Source organism: Zea mays, chromosome 6, assembly GCF_902167145.1.
Source record: "Zea mays cultivar B73 chromosome 6, Zm-B73-REFERENCE-NAM-5.0, whole genome shotgun sequence".
Classification (NCBI taxonomy): Eukaryota; Viridiplantae; Streptophyta; class Magnoliopsida; order Poales; family Poaceae; genus Zea; species Zea mays.
In genome coordinates, this window is record NC_050101.1 from 95,869,865 (window position 1) to 95,888,916 (window position 19,052).

The 19,052-nt window shown below is 46.8% G+C and overlaps 1 protein-coding gene across 19 annotated transcripts in view; it reads right to left on the reverse strand.

Annotated features, from left to right (window-relative positions):
- The window catches only part of LOC542563 (small auxin up RNA1), a 28,056-nt gene that overhangs the window by 7,936 nt on the left and 1,068 nt on the right, over positions 1–19,052 (reverse strand). For 7 of the 19 annotated variants that reach the window (XR_002262637.1, XR_002262635.1, XR_004850214.1 and 4 more), the window contains one exon: positions 743–813. The exons of 3 other annotated variants lie outside the window; for them this stretch is intronic. Coding sequence is in view for 1 of the 16 variants with exons in the window: in XM_020539198.1 (XP_020394787.1) it covers positions 17,482–17,590 (109 nt within the window). In the remaining 15 variants the exon portion in view is untranslated. Of the gene's footprint in view, positions 1–98; positions 530–742; positions 814–1,947; positions 1,993–17,481; positions 17,594–19,052 lie in introns of those variants that run through there. 9 more of the 19 variants (XM_035959994.1, XM_035959992.1, XM_023300354.1 and 6 more) reach the window with 7 other exon arrangements.

The window sequence follows — 19,052 nt, forward strand, 5'->3', positions numbered from 1 at the left end:
GACCGCTCTCCGAGCCGTTTTGCCTTACGTGTATCCTACTGTACTAAGGCGAGTGCAGCAGGCGCCAAAAACAAACTGCCGACGAGGCAGGATGAGTAAAATTAAACAACGGCCGGGTGGGAGCCAACGCGAAAGCCAACAACAGGCTTGCATTGCAGCAGCTCGATCTCGATCGACCAGGGGATTCCTAGTTCACCAGGTGGCCTGCACTGCACAAACGCAAACAGAATCTTGAGCGCCCCCAAACTTTTGGCAGCAGGATGCATCCACATGCAGATGGGTGTATGTATATTCATGTACTTTTGCTCTCTGACTGCATCTTTTACCAGCTTTCTCATCTGGTTCAAGAATCTCTCGATCTCTCCTGTGTTTCAGTCCGTGTGCATATTAACACACGGATGGCAGGACTGAAAACTAGGGGATGGAACCGGGAGTACTCAGCTGCTCTTGATGTGGGGCGTGGGGAGGCTCCACTTCACGTGCATGGCGATGATATCGATCGGCATCAAGCTTTACACTAGTTCTGATCCTGGTATGGTACGTACGGTTCATTTTTTAAAAAATGTCGAAAAAAGAAGCTAAAGCAGTGCGTTGAATAACAGAGGGAAAATGAATGGGTTGATGAAGTGGCCAAACAACAACTAATGCAAGATTATTGTATTCGCATACGTACGTATATGTACTAGATATCTGTTTTCTCTCGATATATATTCTTCCAGTTCAGTCTATGTGAACAACTCACCTGAAGCTTGCAACAAGCACAGTCCAAGTGGAGTAGATTATATTAGCAGGCGATGATGCAAGATTCCTTCCCTGCATCATGTGCATGCATGCTAATTAATCAAGAGCAGCAGATGCAGATGGACCCAAATTAACAGGCGGCAATTGGCAGCACCCAAAGCTAGCTATAGCCCAATCAGGCAATTAGTTTATCCTGAATATGAACCACCACGCACATGGTCCGATTAGTTAGAATGTCAACACGGCTAATCGAGCTAGCAAACGTGAAATCTGCTTGCAGGTAGCTGCATTCCGCTAATGGTCCGATGGAATCGATGTATCGATGCATGAATGGATGCATTAATTCCATCGGACTATTGGCGGAATATGCAGCTGCAATTCTAACTAATTTTCCTGTTTTTCTGCCTCTCTTATGCTCTGTGTTCACATGGTAGAGCAGCTAGCTAGGAGGTTAGATGACGAGTACACAGTTTGTCAGTGTTGACATTATTATATTTCTAATGAAAGCTTGGCACTTTGGCTCCTAAATTAATAAGAGTTTTTCCTTCCATATCAAAAAGTGCAATTCATGTTTTTTTTGGAGAAATGATACAAAACAAATACCATCAGATTGATCATGAGATGTATTTTCATACTAAGCTTAGTTGGTGACATAAATATCAGCACCATTTGTTATTGACTTGATCAAAGTGAAAAATAATTCTCTCACGCAAATTGTGTAGTTGCATTTTTAAGGGGACAGAGAGAGAGGAGTATACTCCTAGTAACTAAGTTTATGTATGTATGTATGTTGTATAATGATCCTGATATCCAATCTATACTATACTTAAAGCACCAGTTTCAACGGTCGTCTCGCGTCATCTTTTTATAAATAACCCCTCACAGCTATTTCAAATTAGTCTATTGCACGCCAGACACCCCGCGGGCCACAACTCTGGCTCAGACACGTCATGTCGGCCTGCTGACTGCGTCAGGACAGCCTGTTAGCCCGTCGACCCATTTGATTAAACCAGCGTAAAATGTTAAAAATGGTGCAGGAGATAGGTTCGAACACATGTCATGATGGAAGAAAGACGAGAGACACTAGGTACAATTGTTTAACCAGTAGAATATTATGCTCAGATGTTTTTAATATTGAATATAAATTATATATATGTATATACATTTTTTGTGAAATAAAAAATATATAATCGTATCGGGCCGGACCTGCACTACGGGCCGAGGCTACATCCCAAGCACGTCACGACATTCTTGGCTCTTGCAAACATTAGATCGTTTCTGAGACCACATTGGCGCAATGGACTCCATGGTGTTTGAGGTTGCTGAATTGGATGGAGCAACAATAATTTGTCACACTAACAGTAAAATGAAAGGTTATTTGTTAGTTTTAAACGTTAGTAATTGCTACGAAGTAGCATAATTTATATGGAGCTAAGAAGTCACATGAACTCAAACTTATAAAAAAGATATATCAAAATATGGAGTGATTGCTAAAGTCAGACATCAATAAAAACTTTCTCTTAGGTCTCTGTATGATAGAATTATGTTATTTTATAATCTATGTTCGTTCAGTCAGTCATTATGAACTCTCTTCTAATCGCTCACTTTATTGGTCATGTTATATTGGATTGAGTAAATAATAACATCAGTTAGCCAAATTTTTTAAAAAATATTATAGTGGAGACAATCAATAAAAAATATTAAATTTTTTGGTGGATACTTTATATGGATATTGTTGTAAGCCGTCGCAACGCACGGGCAATCGACTAGTTTAAATATATATGCCAGTGTCATACTATTTTAGGCTATTCCCAGTCCAAAATATTATAGTCCAATATCCAATAATGCCACATAGGATGAAAAGTATGATACCGCTACAAGATACACCTTCTGTAGTGTATAGTATTATAGTTATATGTTTTAATTATTTAATTGGTGTGATGTTGTGTCTATGAGAACGGACCCCAAGTATTATTTTTTGTGCCACAACCTAAGATATGGTGTCTGTCGGGGAGGAAATCTCCCCGGCCGGGTGGCGAATTGCACCCGCCCTAAATCCTAAAGAGAGGAGGGGCCTAAGCGTTTTGCTTGCTACGAGACTGGTGGATCAACACACGAGAGCACGCGAGGGTTTAGAGTGGTTCGGGCCGCCGGAGCGTAATACCCTACTCCACTGTGTGATGTATTGCTTAGGAGCTTGTATGAACTTGAGAGTGTCTGCCTAGAGTTGGGTCTCGTAACGTCGCATGCATCCCCTTTTATAGCTGAAGGGGGGCATGCACAAAGGCACTGAGCCCCGAAATGTGGGTCCAGGGACATAGAGAATATAACGCTTGGGACTATAAATATTTGTTGTCGGGGCAATCCCCTTGTGTCCTGTCGTCCGAGATCTGTGGATCTTCGGCGTGCAGGGGAAGATTCTTGTAGAAGGGATAACACATTGTGCTGCTTGGCACGGACGCACTGTTCGCCAGCAGACCCAGCAGGCGCGCCACCTGCTGGATGACCTTGACGCCGCCTGCCAGCGGATGGGACGGGACACATTAAATGTTGAAAGGGCACGTCGCCCGTCAGCGCAGTGACAGGCGGCGCGTCCTCTCCTCAATAAATGCAGGGGCTACACGGCTTTACGTCAGGCTCGGCCCGATGGCTTATGTCATGGGCCACAAGCAGCGGGCCTTCGCCTGGGCAGGGAGCAGAGAGCAAGGCCTGCACATGTGTCGGCATTGGACCCATGTATCCCCCAAGGTCCTTCTCGTTCCGGAACCCTGCCGGGGTTCGGACCTACCCTGGGGCTCCGGACCTTTATGTATATAGGGGCCCGGTGACCCTCTAAGGGGGTTTGGTCTTACTGAGGCATGGTGCCTTTCCTCGCCATGTGACGCCCTTTGGCCCGCCCATCCGGTGGAGTTAGGCGCGGTCCTCCGCGCGGCCAGGAGACGTCGCAGGGGTGCGATGCCTTTATGCTGTAGGAGAGGGTACCCCTGATTTAGGGTACCGACAGTGGCCCCCGGTCCCGCCTCAGGGGAGGGTGCGAGCCTGCATGTGGGACCAGAGTCTGTCTGGTGGTTGGACCGCTGCTTCCGTGCGCCTGTTGCTGCAATTATTGTCGGCCCGCTTATGACCCCGCCAACTGCCGTGCCTATTCTTACAGCTGGCTGATCCGTGACTGTCGTACTTAACGACATTGCTTGGCCATGCGCGGGGCTGCCTCGAGTCGCTGCACTGGTTCTGAAAAATTTACCTTTTCAGAATTCGTGACAGTCCCGAGAAGACAAGGCATTGGCGCAGGCGGCGATGCGGCTTCTTTGCACACGGTAACCGGTGCGTCGGTTACATGACGTGTGGGCCTGGGCCCCTGAGTTGGACCGCCAGTTGTGGCGGAGCTGAGGGAGCGCACAGCCATGGGACGGTTGTACGCTTCTTGCGCGACGGTTTGCCTCTTTGACCGCTGGATACGGCGAAGATGAAAGGACGCTTAATCGTGGGGCGGTTGCATGCCCCTTGCACGGCGGTCCGCCTTCCTAACTGCTAGTTGCCCCGAAAATGAAGGGGCGCGTAACCGCAGGGCAGTCGCACGCTCCCTCTTAGGGTCAGTTTGCATGACATGTGGGGCCTGGCCCCCATGTCATAAGGTGGGATCCTTGGTGCACACTGGGGGAGACTTCACTCGTGACGCTTCAGGGGCGCGAGCGGGAAGATCTGCCTTTAAAAAGGGGGTCGATCTCCCGGTCAGTAGTCATGCCTCGCTCCTCTTGCGACCACCGCACCCTTTCGCCTTCTGGGCCTCCAAATGGTGTGCGCCGGTGTTCTCTGGAGGGATCCGCGGCAAGGCCGTCTCTTCCGACGACTTCACCATGGGAGAGCGTGCACTCGTGGTGGTGTCGCCGATCTTGTCTTCTTTCCGCTGCTGTTGGAGGGGTGCAACCCCATGGGAGTTGGTATCCTTCTACCACCATTTGGCTTCAAGGATTTTCATCATGCAGCCCGGCTGTAGTCCCCCGCCGATGGTCACCCAGAAGAATGACCACCAGCCTCGTGGTGGGGAGAAGCAAGCCTGAAAGGGAAATGTGCCCTTGGGCCATTTCTAAGTATTTTGGTGATTTAGTGTCCAACACAAGTGCCTAAGTGTTAAATGGTGGACAAAGTACAAATCGAGTATAAAGGTATGTTTCTCAGACTTAGTACATTGTTTTAGAGACTAATGTATTGTGTCTAAGTGCTGGAAATAGGATAATCAAGTTGAAACTAAAGATGGCTTTGTTCAGCCAAAGTCAGCCCTGTCTGGGTGCACCGGACTGTCCGGTGGTGCAACAGACAGTGTCCGGTGGTGCACCGGACATTGTCCGGTGGTGCACCGGACATTGTCCGGTGCGCCAGGCTAGCTCAGGCGAACTTGCTGCTCTCGGGAAGTGATTAACAGCGTACGACTATAATTCACCGGACTGTCCGGTGTGCACCGGACTGTCCGGTGAGCCAACGGTCGGCCGGGCCAACGGTCGGCCGTACGATCCGCGCGAGACACGTGGTCGAGCCAACGGTCAGAAGGGGGCACCGGACTGTCTGGTGTGCACCGGACAGTGTCCGGTGCGCCAACGGCTCTCAAGTGCCAACGGTCGGCTTCGCCAAAGAAGGAAAGAAATCCGCACCGGACAGTGTCCGGTGGTGCACCGGACTGTCCGGTGCGCCAGGCGACAGAAGGCAAGAATTGCCTTCTTGAATTGCTCTCAATGGCTCCTAGCTGCCTTGGGGCTATAAAAGGGACCCCTAGGCGCATGGAGGAGAACACCAAGCATTCTCTAAGCATTCCTAAGCACCAAGACTTCGATTCCGCGCATTTGATTCTTTGTGATAGCAATTGGAGCTCTATTTGAGTTGTGAACTCATCGAGTTGTGTTGTGAGCTCTTGTTGCGACTTGTGTGCGTGTTGTCGCTCTGATTTTGTGTCTTGTGTGCGTTGCTCATCCCTTCCTTACTCTGTGCTTCTTTGTGAACATCAAAGTGTAAGGGCGAGAGACTCCAAGTTGTGGAGATTCCTCGCAAGTGGGATATAGTAAAGTGAAAGCAAAACACCGTGGTATTCAAGTGGGTCTTTGGACCGCTTGAAAGGGGTTGATTGCAACCCTCGTCCATTGGGACGCCACAACGTGGAGTAGGCAAGTGTTGGACTTGGCTGAACCACGGGATAAACCACTGTGCCACCTCTGTGTTGATCTCTTTGTGGTTATCGTGTTGTGCAAGCTCTCTTCTCTAGCCACTTGGCTTAATTGTGCTAACTCCTAATCAAGTTTTGTGGATTAAGTTTCAAGTTTTCATAGGATCACCTATTCACCCCCCCTCTAGGTGCTCTCAATTGGTATCGGAGCCATTCTCTTCAAGAAAGGGACTAATCGCCCGAAGAGATGGATCCTAAGGGCAAGGGGATTGTGATCAATGATAAGGAGAAGGAGTCCTTCGTCAACGAGCCAAAAGATGACAAGCCTACCAACTCGGGCTCGGGCCACAAACGAAAAGATGGAAAGAAGAAGAAGACGAGGCACATCAAGGAGATTGTCTACTACGACGACAGCGACGAGTCCTCTTCTTCCCAAAAGGACGACGACAACGACTACGAGAAAAAGAAGACGGTTAACTCAAACTTCTCTTTCAATTATTCTCGTATTCCGCATAGCTCAAATGCACATTTGCTTTCCATTCCTCTTGGCAAACCTCCTCATTTTGATGGAGAGGACTACGGATTTTGGAGTCACAAAATGCGTAGTCACTTGTTCTCTCTCCATCCTAGTATATGGGAGATAGTAGAGAGTGGAATGAAATTTGATAGCTCAGATAGTCCGTTGTTTATCAATGAACAGATTCATAAAAATGCACAAGCTACTACTGTGTTGTTAGCCTCATTGTGCAGGGACGAGTACCATAAGGTGAGCGGCTTGGACAATGCCAAGCAGATTTGGGACACCCTCAAGATCTCACATGAGGGGAACGACGTCACCATGCTCACCAAGATGGAGTTGGTGGAAGGCGAACTCAGGAGATTCGCGATGATAAGAGGGGAGGAGCCAACCCAGACGTACAACAGGCTCAAAACTCTCGTCAACAAGATAAGGAGCTATGGAAGCACGCGATGGACGGACCATGACGTTGTCCGCCTAATGCTAAGGTCCTTTACCGTCCTTGATCCACATCTTGTGAACAATATTCGTGAGAATCCTAGGTACACGAAGATGACGCCCGAGGAGATCCTTGGAAAGTTCGTAAGCGGACGGATGATGATCAAGGAGGCTAGATACGTCGACGATGCATTAAATGGCCCAATCCAAGAGCCTCAAACTATTGCTCTCAAGGCAACAAGGAGCAAGGAGGCGCTACCTAACAAGGTGGCGCAAGTTGAGGCGGTCGGGCTTAATGATGAAGAGATGGCCCTCATCATCAAGCGGTTCAAGACGGCGCTAAAGGGTCGCAAGGAGCACCCCAACAAGAACAAGACGAAAGGGAAGCGCTCCTGCTTCAAATGTGGTAAGATTGGTCATTTTATCTCTAATTGTCCCGATAATGATAGTGACCAGGAAAAGAAGAGTGGAAAGTGGGAAAAGAAGAAGAACTACAAGAAGGCGAAGGACGAGGCACATCTTGGAAAGGAGTGGGATTCGGATTGCTCCTCGTCCGACTCCGACAACGAAGGACTCACCGCCACCGCCTTCAACAAGTCATCCCTCTTCCCCAACGAGCATCATACTTGCCTCATGGCAAGGGAAAAGAAGGTAAGCACTCGTAATACTAGTACTTATGCTTCTTCAAGTGAGGATGAGTCTAGTGATGATGATGAAATAGATTATTCATGTTTATTCAAGGGCCTAGATAGAACTAAGGTTGATAAAATTAATGAATTAATTGATGCCTTGAATGATAAGAATAGGTTATTAGAAAAGCAAGAGGATCTTTTGTATGAAGAGCATGATAAATTTGTTAGTGCACAAAATTCTCTTGCTCTAGAAGTTAAAAGGAATGAAATGCTTTCTTGTGAATTATCTACTTGTCATGAAACCATTTCTACTTTAAAAGGTGTTAATGATGATTTAAATGCTAAACTAGAAGTAGCAAATAAATCTAACTCTTGTGTAGAACATGTTATGATTTGCACTAGGTGTAAAGATTTTAACGTTGATGATTGTAATGAACACCTAGTTTCAATTTCTAAATTGAATGATGAAGTGGCTAGTCTTAATGCCCAACTTAAGACTAGCAAGAGTGAATTTGATAAACTAAAATTTGCAAGGGATGCCTACACAGTTGGTAGACACCCCTCAATTAAGGATGGCCTTGGCTTCAAGAGGGAAGCCAAGAACTTGACAAGTCATAAGGCTCCCATCTCCATCAAGGAGAAAGGGAAGGCCCCTATGGCTAGTAGTGCTCAAAAGAACCATGCCTTCATGTATCATGATAGGAGACATTCTAGAAATGTTTATAGAAGTTATGATGCTTTTAATTCTCATACCATGGTTGCTTCTAGTTCTTCTATTATGCATGATAGAAATTTAGCTAGGAGAAATGTTATTAATCACATGCCTAGAAGAAATGTTGTTCATGTTTCTAGGAAAATAATAAATGAACCTTCTACAATTTATCATGCTTGCAATGCTTCATTCGAAATTTGTAGAAAGGATAGAAAAGTGATTGCTAGGAAACTAGGGGCAAAATGCAAGGGTGATAAAACTTGCATTTGGGTCCCTAAGGATATTGTCACTAACCTTGTAGGACCCAACAAGAGTTGGGTACCTAAGACCCAAGTCTAAATTTGCCTTGCAGGTTTATGCATCCGGGGGATCAAGCTGGATTATCGACAGCGGATGCACAAACCACATGACGGGGGAGAAGAAGATGTTTACCTCCTACGTCAAGAACAAGGATTCCCAAGATTAAATAATATTTGGTGATGGGAATCAAGGCAAGGTGAAAGGGTTAGGGAAAATTGCTATTTCATCTGAGCACTCTATTTCTAATGTGTTTTTAGTTGAGTCGCTTGGATATAATTTGTTATCTGTTAGTCAATTATGCAGTATGGGATATAATTGTCTATTCACAAATGTAGATGTGTCTGTCTTTAGAAGAAGGTGATGGTTCATTAGCTTTTAAGGGTGTATTAGACGACAAACTCTATTTAGTTGATTTTGCAAAAGAGGAGGCCGGTCTAGATGCATGCTTAATTGCTAAGACTAGCATGGGCTGGCTGTGGCATCGCCGCTTAGCACATGTGGGGATGAAGAACTTTCACAAGCTTCTAAAGGGAGAACACGTGATAGGTCTAACTAATGTTACCTTCGAAAAAGATAGACCTTATGCAGCTTGTCAAGCAGGGAAACAAGTGGGAAGCTCTCATCATGCCAAAAATGTGATGACAACATCAAGACCCCTGGAGTTACTTCATATGGACCTCTTCGGACCCGTCGCCGATCTAAGCATAGGAGGAAGTAAGTATGGTCTTGTTATAGTTGATGATTTTTCCCGCTTCACTTGGGTATTCTTTTTGCAGGATAAATCTGAAACCCAAGGGACCCTCAAGCGCTTCCTAAGGAGAGCTCAAAACGAGTTTGAGCTCAAGGTGAAGAAGATCAGAAGCGACAATGGGTCCGAGTTCAAGAACCTTCAAGTGGAGGAGTATCTTGAGGAGGAAGGAATCAAGCACGAGTTCTCCGCTCCCTACACACCACAGCAAAATGGTGTGGTAGAGAGGAAGAACAGGACACTTATAGACATGGTGAGGACGATGCTTGGAGAGTTCAAGACACCCGAGCGCTTTTGGGCGGAAGCCATGAACACGGCTTGCCACGCCATCAACCGGGTCTACCTTCATCGCCTCCTCAAGAAGACTTCGTATGAGCTACTAACCGGTAACAAACCCAATGTTTCGTATTTCCGAGTTTTTGGGAGTAAATGCTACATTCTAGTGAAGAAGGGTAGGAATTCCAAATTTGCTCCCAAAGCAGTAGAAGGGTTTTTGTTAGGTTATGACTCAAATACAAAGGCGTATAGGGTCTTCAACAAATCATCGGGTTTGGTTGAAGTCTCTAGCGACGTTGTATTTGATGAGACTAATGGCTCTCCAAGAGAGCAAGTTGTTGATCTTGATGATGTAGATGAAGAAGACGTTCCAACGGCCGCAATGCGCACCATGGCGATTGGAGATGTGAGGCCAATGGAACAAAAGGAGCAAGATCAACCTTCTTCCTCAACAACAGTGCATCCCCCAACTCAAGAAGATGAACAGGTTCATCAAGAGGAGGCGTGTGATCAAGGGGGAGCACAAGATGTTCATGTGATAGAGGAAGAAGCGCAACCGGCACCTCCAACTCAAGTTCGAGCGACGATTCAAAGGGTAGAAGAGGCCTTGCTAGATCCGGACTGGGTGTTGGCCATGCAAGAGGAGCTCAACAACTTCAAGAGAAATTAAGTTTGGACACTGGTGCCTCGTCCCAAGCAAAATGTTGTGGGAACAAAGTGGGTGTTCCGCAACAAACAAGACGAGCACGGAGTGGTGACAAGGAACAAGGCACGACTTGTGGCAAAAGGTTATGCCCAAGTCGCAGGTTTGGACTTTGAGGAGACTTTTGCTCCTGTGGCTAGGCTAGAGTCCATTCGTATATTGCTAGCGTATGCCGCTCACCATTCTTTCAGGCTGTTCCAAATGGATGTGAAGAGCGCTTTCCTCAACGGGCCAATCAAGGAGGAGGTGTACGTGGAGCAACCCCTGGCTTTGAGGATGAACGGTACCCCGACCACGTATATAAGCTCTCTAAGGCGCTCTATGGACTTAAGCAAGCCCCAAGAGCATGGTATGAATGCCTTAGAGACTTTTTAATTGCTAATGCTTTCAAGGTTGGGAAAGCCGATCCAACTCTTTTTACTAAGACTTGTGATGGTGATCTTTTTGTGTGCCAAATTTATGTCGATGACATAATATTTGGTTCTACTAACCAAAAGTCTTGTGAAGAGTTTAGCAGAGTGATGACTCAAAAGTTTGAGATGTCAATGATGGGCGAGTTAAGCTACTTCCTTGGGTTCCAAGTGAAACAACTCAAGGATGGGACCTTCATCTCACAATCGAAGTACACGCAAGACTTGATCAAGCGATTTGGGATGAAGGATGCCAAGCCCGCAAAGACTCCAATGGGAACCGACGGACACACCGACCTCTACAAAGGAGGTAAGTCCGTTGATCAAAAGGCATACCGGTCTATGATAGGGTCTTTACTTTATTTATGTGCTAGTAGACTGGATATTATGCTTAGTGTATGCATGTGTGCTAGATTTCAATCCGATCCAAGGGATTGTCACTTAGTGGCTGTGAAGCGAATTCTTAGATATTTAGTCGCTACGCCTTGCTTCGGGATCTAGTATCCAAAGGGGTCTACCTTTGACTTGATTGGATATTTAGACCCCGACTATGCTGGATGTAAGGTCGATAGGAAGAGTACATCGGGGACGTGCCAATTCTTAGGAAGGTCCCTGGTGTCGTGGAGTTCAAAGAAACAAACTTCTGTTGCCCTATCCACCGCTGAGGCCGAGTACGTTGCCGCAGGACAGTGTTGCGCGCAACTACTTTGGATGAGGCAAACCCTCAGGGACTTTGGCTACAATTTGTGCAAAGTCCCACTCCTATGTGATAATGAGAGTGCTATCCGCATGGCGGATAATCCTGTTGAACATAGCCGCACAAAGCACATAGACATCCGGCATCACTTTTTGAGAGACAACCAGCAAAAGGGAGATATCGAAGTGTTTCATGTTAGCACCGAGAACCAGCTAGCCGATATCTTTACCAAGCCTCTAGATGAGAAGACCTTTTGCAGGTTGCATAGTGAGCTAAATGTCTTAGATTCGCGGAACTTGGATTGATGTGTAGCATACATGTGTTTTATGCCTTGATCATGTTCCTTAATGCATTTTGTTGATTAATTATGGTGCTCAAGTTGTACAAGCACTCCCCGGACCTCACAAGTCCATTTGCAAGTGATGCACATATTTAGGGGGAGTTGTGCTACAACTTGACCCTTTGAGACTAACTGTGTGCTTGAGTTTGCTTAATTTAGTCTCAAAGGAGGTTGAAAGGGAAAAGGTGGACTTGGACCATGCAAGACCTCCACTGCACTCCGATGAAAGAGTAACTGATTCCAAGTTCATCTTTGTACTCTTATTGCCTTTTTTACTCTTAGTTGAAGATTTTGGTGAGGCAATGGGGTTAAAGGGCCAAAATTGATCCCGTTTTGGTGCTTGATGCCAAAGGGGGAGAAAATAAGGCCAAAGCAAGGAAATGGATCAGCTACCACTTGAGAATTTTGAAAAAGAAGAGTTAGAGTTTTTGTTTGTCAAAATACTCCTGTTTGTCTCTTATTGTCAAAAGTTGGTCTCTTGTGGGGGAGAAGGCTTAATTATGGGAAAAAGGGGGAGTTTTTGAACTCTTTGATGAATTTCTCTTGAAATATCTCTCTTTATGTTTCAACAAGTGTGTTTAGAAATTGAGTTTGATTTGCAAAAACAAACCAAGTGGTGGCAAAGAATGATCCATATATGTCAAATCTGAATCAAAACAATTTTGAGTTCTTAGTTGAATTGATTTTGCACTTGTTCTACTTACTTTATGTTGTGTTGGCATAAATCACCAAAAAGGGGGAGATTGAAAGGGAAATGTGCCCTTAGGCCATTTCTAAGTATTTTGGTGATTTAGTGTCCAACACAAGTGCCTAAGTGTTAAATGGTGGACAAAGTACAAATCGAGTATAAAGGTATGTTTCTTAGACTTAGTACATTGTTTTAGAGACTAATGTATTATGTCTAAGTGCTGGAAACAGGATAATCAAGTTGAAACTAAAGATGGCTTTGTTCAGCCAAAGTCAACTCTGTCTGGGTGCACCGGACTGTCCGGTGGTGCACCGGACAGTGTCCGGTGCGCCAGGCTAGCTCAGGCAAACTTGCTGCTCTCGGGAAGTGATTAACGGCGTACGACTATAATTCACCGGACTGTACGGTGTGCACCGGACTGTCCGGTGAGCCAACGGTCGGCCGGGCCAACGGTCGGCCGCGCGATTCGCGCGAGACACGTGGCCGAGCCAACGGTTAGAAGGGGGCACCGGACTGTCCGGTGTGCACCGGACAGTGTCCGGTGCGCCAACGGCTCTCAAGTGCCAACGGTCGGCTTCGCCGAAGAAGGAAAGAAATCCGCACCGGACAGTGTCCGGTGCGCCAGGCGACAGAAGGCAAGAATTGCCTTCTTGAATTGCTCTCAACGGCTCCTAGCTGCCTTGGGGCTATAAAAGGGACCCCTAGGCGCATGGAGGAGAACACCAAGCATTCTCTAAGCATTCCTAAGCACCAAGACTTCGATTCCGCGCATTTGATTCTTTGTGATAGCAATTGGAGCTCTATTTGAGTTGTGAACTCATCGAGTTGTGTTGTGAGCTCTTGTTGCGACTTGTGTGCGTGTTGTCGCTCTAATTTTGTGTCTTGTGTGCGTTGCTCATCCCTTCCTTACTCCGTGCTTCTTTGTGAACATCAAAGTGTAAGGGCGAGAGACTCCAAGTTGTGGAGATTCCTCGCAAGTGGGATATAGTAAAGTGAAAGCAAAACACCGTGGTATTCAAGTGGGTCTTTGGACCGCTTGAAAGGGGTTGATTGCAACCCTCGTCCATTGGGACGCCACAACGTGGAGTAGGCAAGTGTTGGACTTGGCCGAACCACGGGATAAACCACTGTGCCACCTCTGTGTTGATCTCTTTGTGGTTATCGTGTTGTGCAAGCTCTCTTCTCTAGCCACTTGGCTTAATTGTGCTAACTCCAAATCAAGTTTTGTGGATTAAGTTTCAAGTTTTCACAGGATCACCTATTCACCCCCTCTAGGTGCTCTCAAAGCCGGGCTGCGGCTTCCCTCCTGCCCTCAGCTTCAAGGATGTTCATCATCCTCGCTGGGGCGGAAGGCGCGTCGAGCCGGGGTTCTGCCTCCCGTGTGGGCCAGCGGCCCGCTTCTTCCTCCAACATTTGGGGGAGGAGAGGGGTTCAACAGCCACGCGAAGGAGGCGAACTTCGGCTATGCGGGGCCGGCCATGTGCAGGCGCTGACAGCTGCCGCGTGCCTGGCTCTTGGCCTGGGTGGCCCTGTCGCCGCCTCCGACGCTGCCTCCTGCCGTTTGGTCGGGGCGTGGCTGTCCGTCCACCACACGGGCGACCGTCGCGCCGTGCGCGGGTCCGCCACATCCACGGCTTCTCCCGCGCCGCCGGCCATACGGGGGGACCGTCCAAGACGCCGTACGTTGCGAGAGTGGTGGTGGCGTTCTTGGATGGTCTTGTCCTCACTCCGTGGGAGGACGGGAGCGAGGACCTCTTATGCGGAGGTGGCCGTGGTCGTCGGTGCTGAGGCGGTGGCTGCCGCTGGTGAGGCTGCCCCTTGCAGAGGTGGTTGCCTCCTCTATCGAGACCATCAGGGCCACCTGCCACTGAGTCCTTGACTCTTTGGCTTTAATGGCCTCGTTATCGCCCCCTATAGGAGGACGGGGGCGAGGACCTTTCACAGCCGCGCTCACCCTGAGGTGGTCGCTGCTGCTGGCATACCGCCCAAAGCGGAGGTCGTTGTCGCTGCTGATGCAGAGGTGGTCGCTGTTGCCGGCGATCCGTCGATGCAGAGGTGGTCGCCGCCGCTGGTGAGGCAGCCCGGAGCCAGCTTCCAGCGCGACTCTTGTTGGTGCAGCGTAGTCCATTCCTGCAGAGATGGAGCTGGGTCCCGTTTGTAAGGGAATGTAATAACATTTGCTTGAAAGCAAAATGTAATAACATATGTATGCAGGATTTTAGCCTGGGAAACCAAGTTGTGTGTCCGAACCCCCTAGATGGTGGCTTCATGTACCAAGACACCTGTCGCAGGGCGGTGGAGTATGCAGGCTCACGGCACGGGACCAGGCTGAGTGGATACATGGCTTCCGGACCCCCCAGGAGACAAGTGTTTGTTCTTCAAAACCGGACCTCCAGTTCGTTGGACGCACAGGACTATAGTTTTAAATACTAGAACACCTGTCATGGAGTGGTGGAGTGTGCAGGGTTTTGGGTACGGAACCAGGCTAACCGGCCACATAGGCTCTGGACCACCCTATGGAACAGGCATCCGTTCCTTAGAACCGACCCCTAGGCCTTCCCCTGTTTTTGTAAAGTAATAGATAATATCTATTAAGCAGTATTTAACACTTATCTGTGTGTTGCTCGATCCTGTTGTTAACTTCCCTTGGTACCTGGCCCCCCGCCTGGGGTACAGGCTCGATGTGTCGAGGCTAGACACCAGCGCGTATAAAAGAGTTGTCAACGTCCTTCGGGAGGCAGCCTCACCGAGACCTGGATCTATACATAGCTTTAGCTGAAAAGTGTTAGTGATACACCCGTAGACCCCGTCATCTGGCATTTTTCATCCTTTGATACATGCTCGGTATTTGCAGTGTTTTGGCTAGGGGAAGCAAGTTGTGTGTCCGGACCCCCTGGATGGTGGTTCTAGATACTAGGACGCTTGTCACAGAGTGGTAGAACATGCAGGCCCACGGTACGGGACCAGGCTGAGCGGCTACATGGTTCCGGACCACCCCAGGAGACAAGCGTCTCTTCTCTAGTTTCAGACCCCAAGTTGTCGGACCCACAGGACTTATAGCTCTAAGTACAAGGGTGCTCATCACGGAGTGTTGGAGTGTGCAAGGTTTTGGGTACGGAACCAGGCTAACCGGCCGCACAGGCTCCGGACCACCCCATGAAACGAGCACTCGTTCCTCAGAGCCGGCCCCCAGACTGTCGGGTCCCCCCTGCTTTCACATAGAGGTCCTAAACTACAACTCTGGCTGTTCAATCCAGATGTCATTATGCCTGGTGGGATGGGAGCAGGGCAGGTGGGTTAGATAAAACACTATCAGAAACTGCAGGGTGAGACCGTGGAGCAGTAGGAAATTGCTATCATAGAGGCATATCTTGAGAGGGTAGTTTTCCTTTATAGCTAATCATGCATGGGTGCAGGCCAACAGGCCGGGTTTATGGGGCACACCCTACCGGGTTGGCACACCCGTGTGCACTACCTAGTTACAAAAAGGGAAAAACTTTGACCCCTTAGACTTGCTCTATAGATAAAACTTACAGAGATATTTTGACATTGGGGGAGGCATTCCTTCAGTCGTAGCTAGACAGTTGCCCTTGGGTCGGGGTACTCACATTACCATGAAGGGTCCTTCCCAGCTGGGGGAGTGTTACGGAGCCCTAATTTGGTCTGGTACCTTTGTAGGATTAGGTCCCGACCCTGGGTTCCCATCTGCATTTGACGAAGGAGGCCCCGCCTTTGGCTGTGGTCATTCCTGGATGAACCTATCAGAAAGCTGGACCCGTGGGGAATCCAGATGGGTTTCTGGAGGAAGGTTGTCACACCCGGTTTTGGAAGGCAAACCGAATGCGAACTATGTACGTGCCAGGATCAGAATTCACGTACACAGCGATTACATAAATGAACATCATCGCACAGTGCTCGAATAAAAACATGAAAGGGTATTAACTTATTACATCACAGAGTCATAGACATCCACATAGTCATCAACTTAACAGTTAAATCAAAGTGCTAGCGAAACACAGTAAAGATAAGGCCTTCACAGGCAGCTGACTGGGGGTTGCCGCCAACCCACACCTAGAATTCGTCGTAGTCTTGAAACTCCTGGAAGTCTCCTTCCACGACTTCGTCTTCTCCTGAGCAGTGGTTGCAATGTGGACAACCTGGTGTTTGGTGGTAAAGCAAGGATGAGTACACATCAACGTACTCAGCAAATGTCCCGTTTGGCTGAAGTGGACTAGCTTTATGTGGGGCTAGGCTCAAGCAGTTGCTTTTAGTTGGTCAGGTATTTATTATTAGTAGGAGCCAGGTTTTATCATAAAACCCAAGTTATAATCCCAAAAAGTACTTCCTCAGAGAAGAAATACTAGAAAACATAATTAAAGTCACCATCTGAAGTGTATCCGGAGTATCTCTAATCAAAGAGGATCCCAAGGCTGCTCTTAACCGTGAGCACGGCTGATATACTAGTTTCACTACCCTCTGCAGAGGTCGCACACTTTACCCATGAGCCGTGATTCCCTCTCTAGCCCGGGCTTGCAAGACCCTTATTCACTCCCAAGGTGAATGGCCAGGGATTCACTACGAAGCCTTTACAAAGATTCCCTAGAGGTCATAGCTGCCCGTTAGGTTTCTCCAGTTTGATAAACACAGTACCTCTCCCCGCAGGAAGGTGACTAAAAAGCAAAACGAAAGAACCTCGGCACTCAGCCTCGGTAGAGCAAGCACTGTGCCTGGACCCCATTGACGGCACGACGGCGAAGCAACTACACTTCTAGTTCCTCTAATTAATTAGCTAAGGGCACCCCATTCCACCCTCATGGTTGCACTGTTATCCCGGGTGGTCTCTCAACGAACAGGTCCTTATGGAGAGGTACTCGAGAAACTGCTCGAGTCCCCTAAATGCCACAAGTACATCATCATATCCAGAATAAAATCATAGTATCATCATTGTATCTCATAATGTTCATTGATTAAAGTAAAGCGCTAGCATGTAGCTAACCATAGTAACCCAAAAGGTAAATCAAGGACAAGGTGAATAGAAAGCTAGTAAATCCTTAGGTTTCAATTAAGTAATGCGGGATAGTGAATTATAAGTGAATAGGACATAATGGGTCAGAGGACACTTGCCTTCACCAAATAGATGCTCAGGGTCTTCAACCTTGCAGAACTCGAAGAACCAGGTCACTTGGTCACCGAAGCTTGACCGTCGATTCCTCGAAGCTCGAAAACGGATCATAATCTAATCGCAACGCGAAGCGAAGACAAACAGGCACAAGCAAACAAACATATATATGCATAAGAACGTTACACCATGCCAAAGAGAACATAATAAAAACATGCAATACGAAATAGAGCTCGCTACTACGGTCACGCAAGGAAAAGAACACGATAGTCTGAGCTATGGTCGAGAGGTTATGACGTTTACGCTACGCTAGTAATAGTCAGGACATTTAATTCGACATTTTCAAATATAACTTATAACTGTCATTTAGTTTTGATTAAATTTATTACACTAATAGCTGTCAAATAAGTAAGTAATATAGTTAGCACGAGAGATTTTAAGCGAGGTGAGTTTACGATGCAGGAAAAAGCATGACATAGCACGCTGACAACACACCAAACGATGCGCGCGACCAGCGTGAACGACGCGCGAACCAGCACGCCACCACGAGCACATTACGCGTGAACAGCGTGCAGACAGTGCGACGATGTGTGATACTCGCTAACATATAACGAGACTATACTAACCAAGTATTAAATGAAAAGTGTTTAAGTTGGTGTTCATCAAGTTAACATTTATCTATAAAATCGTGAGTTAGAAATTATAAACTAGTTTTAATTAGAAGACCATTTTTAATAAGTATTGAATGAACAAATAATTAAATAATTAAATAATTAAAACTTGTGACATGATAAAATACATTACTAATACGAAATCGACGCGACTGAACAATTAATTTAGAACAAACACGTTATGCCGCAGCGAATCGATATCATGTCTACACTAACCAAACATAAATGGTAGACTAACCAAACATGAATGAAAACGCTTCGGATTGATACAACTACCTTAATAGATATTAACGAAGCGTAGAATTAAAATTACAAATTTGTTTTCGGTTGAATTGTTATTTTAATAACCGACCACTAAACAACTAATTACTAATTAATAATTTAACATGCATGAAGTGGCGAAATGATTTTACTAAAACGCGCAACTAGCGATTTGCGTGAAAGACGGCACGAGCGAAACATACGAGAAATACTAAATAGAGAGTGTGTTTATACTAAAGAAGTATTATTTCGAAAACATTCTATTAGACGTAATTATATTAACATGTATTTATAAAGTGAATCTAAACTATAAATGAGTTCAATTAATTGCTACTTTAATAATTGTCAGATAAATAGATGACCAATTAATTAACATTAGAAAGTGCATGATGATAAAGTAATGTTACCTAATACATCGTTAATATAGCTCTACGAAGCTAACACAAAAGAAATAAGTCGAAACGGATTTACAACACAAATATATTGGATATTTAATGGTTCGCGGAATCTAAACGATGTGGCACGCAACAGCGCGCGCAAACCGCACGTGAACAGTAACAATGACACATGCGGATAGCACAAGCAGTCCGTGCGACAACTCGCGGGCAGTGCACGGGCAACAGCGCAAGACGCGAACTCGCAAA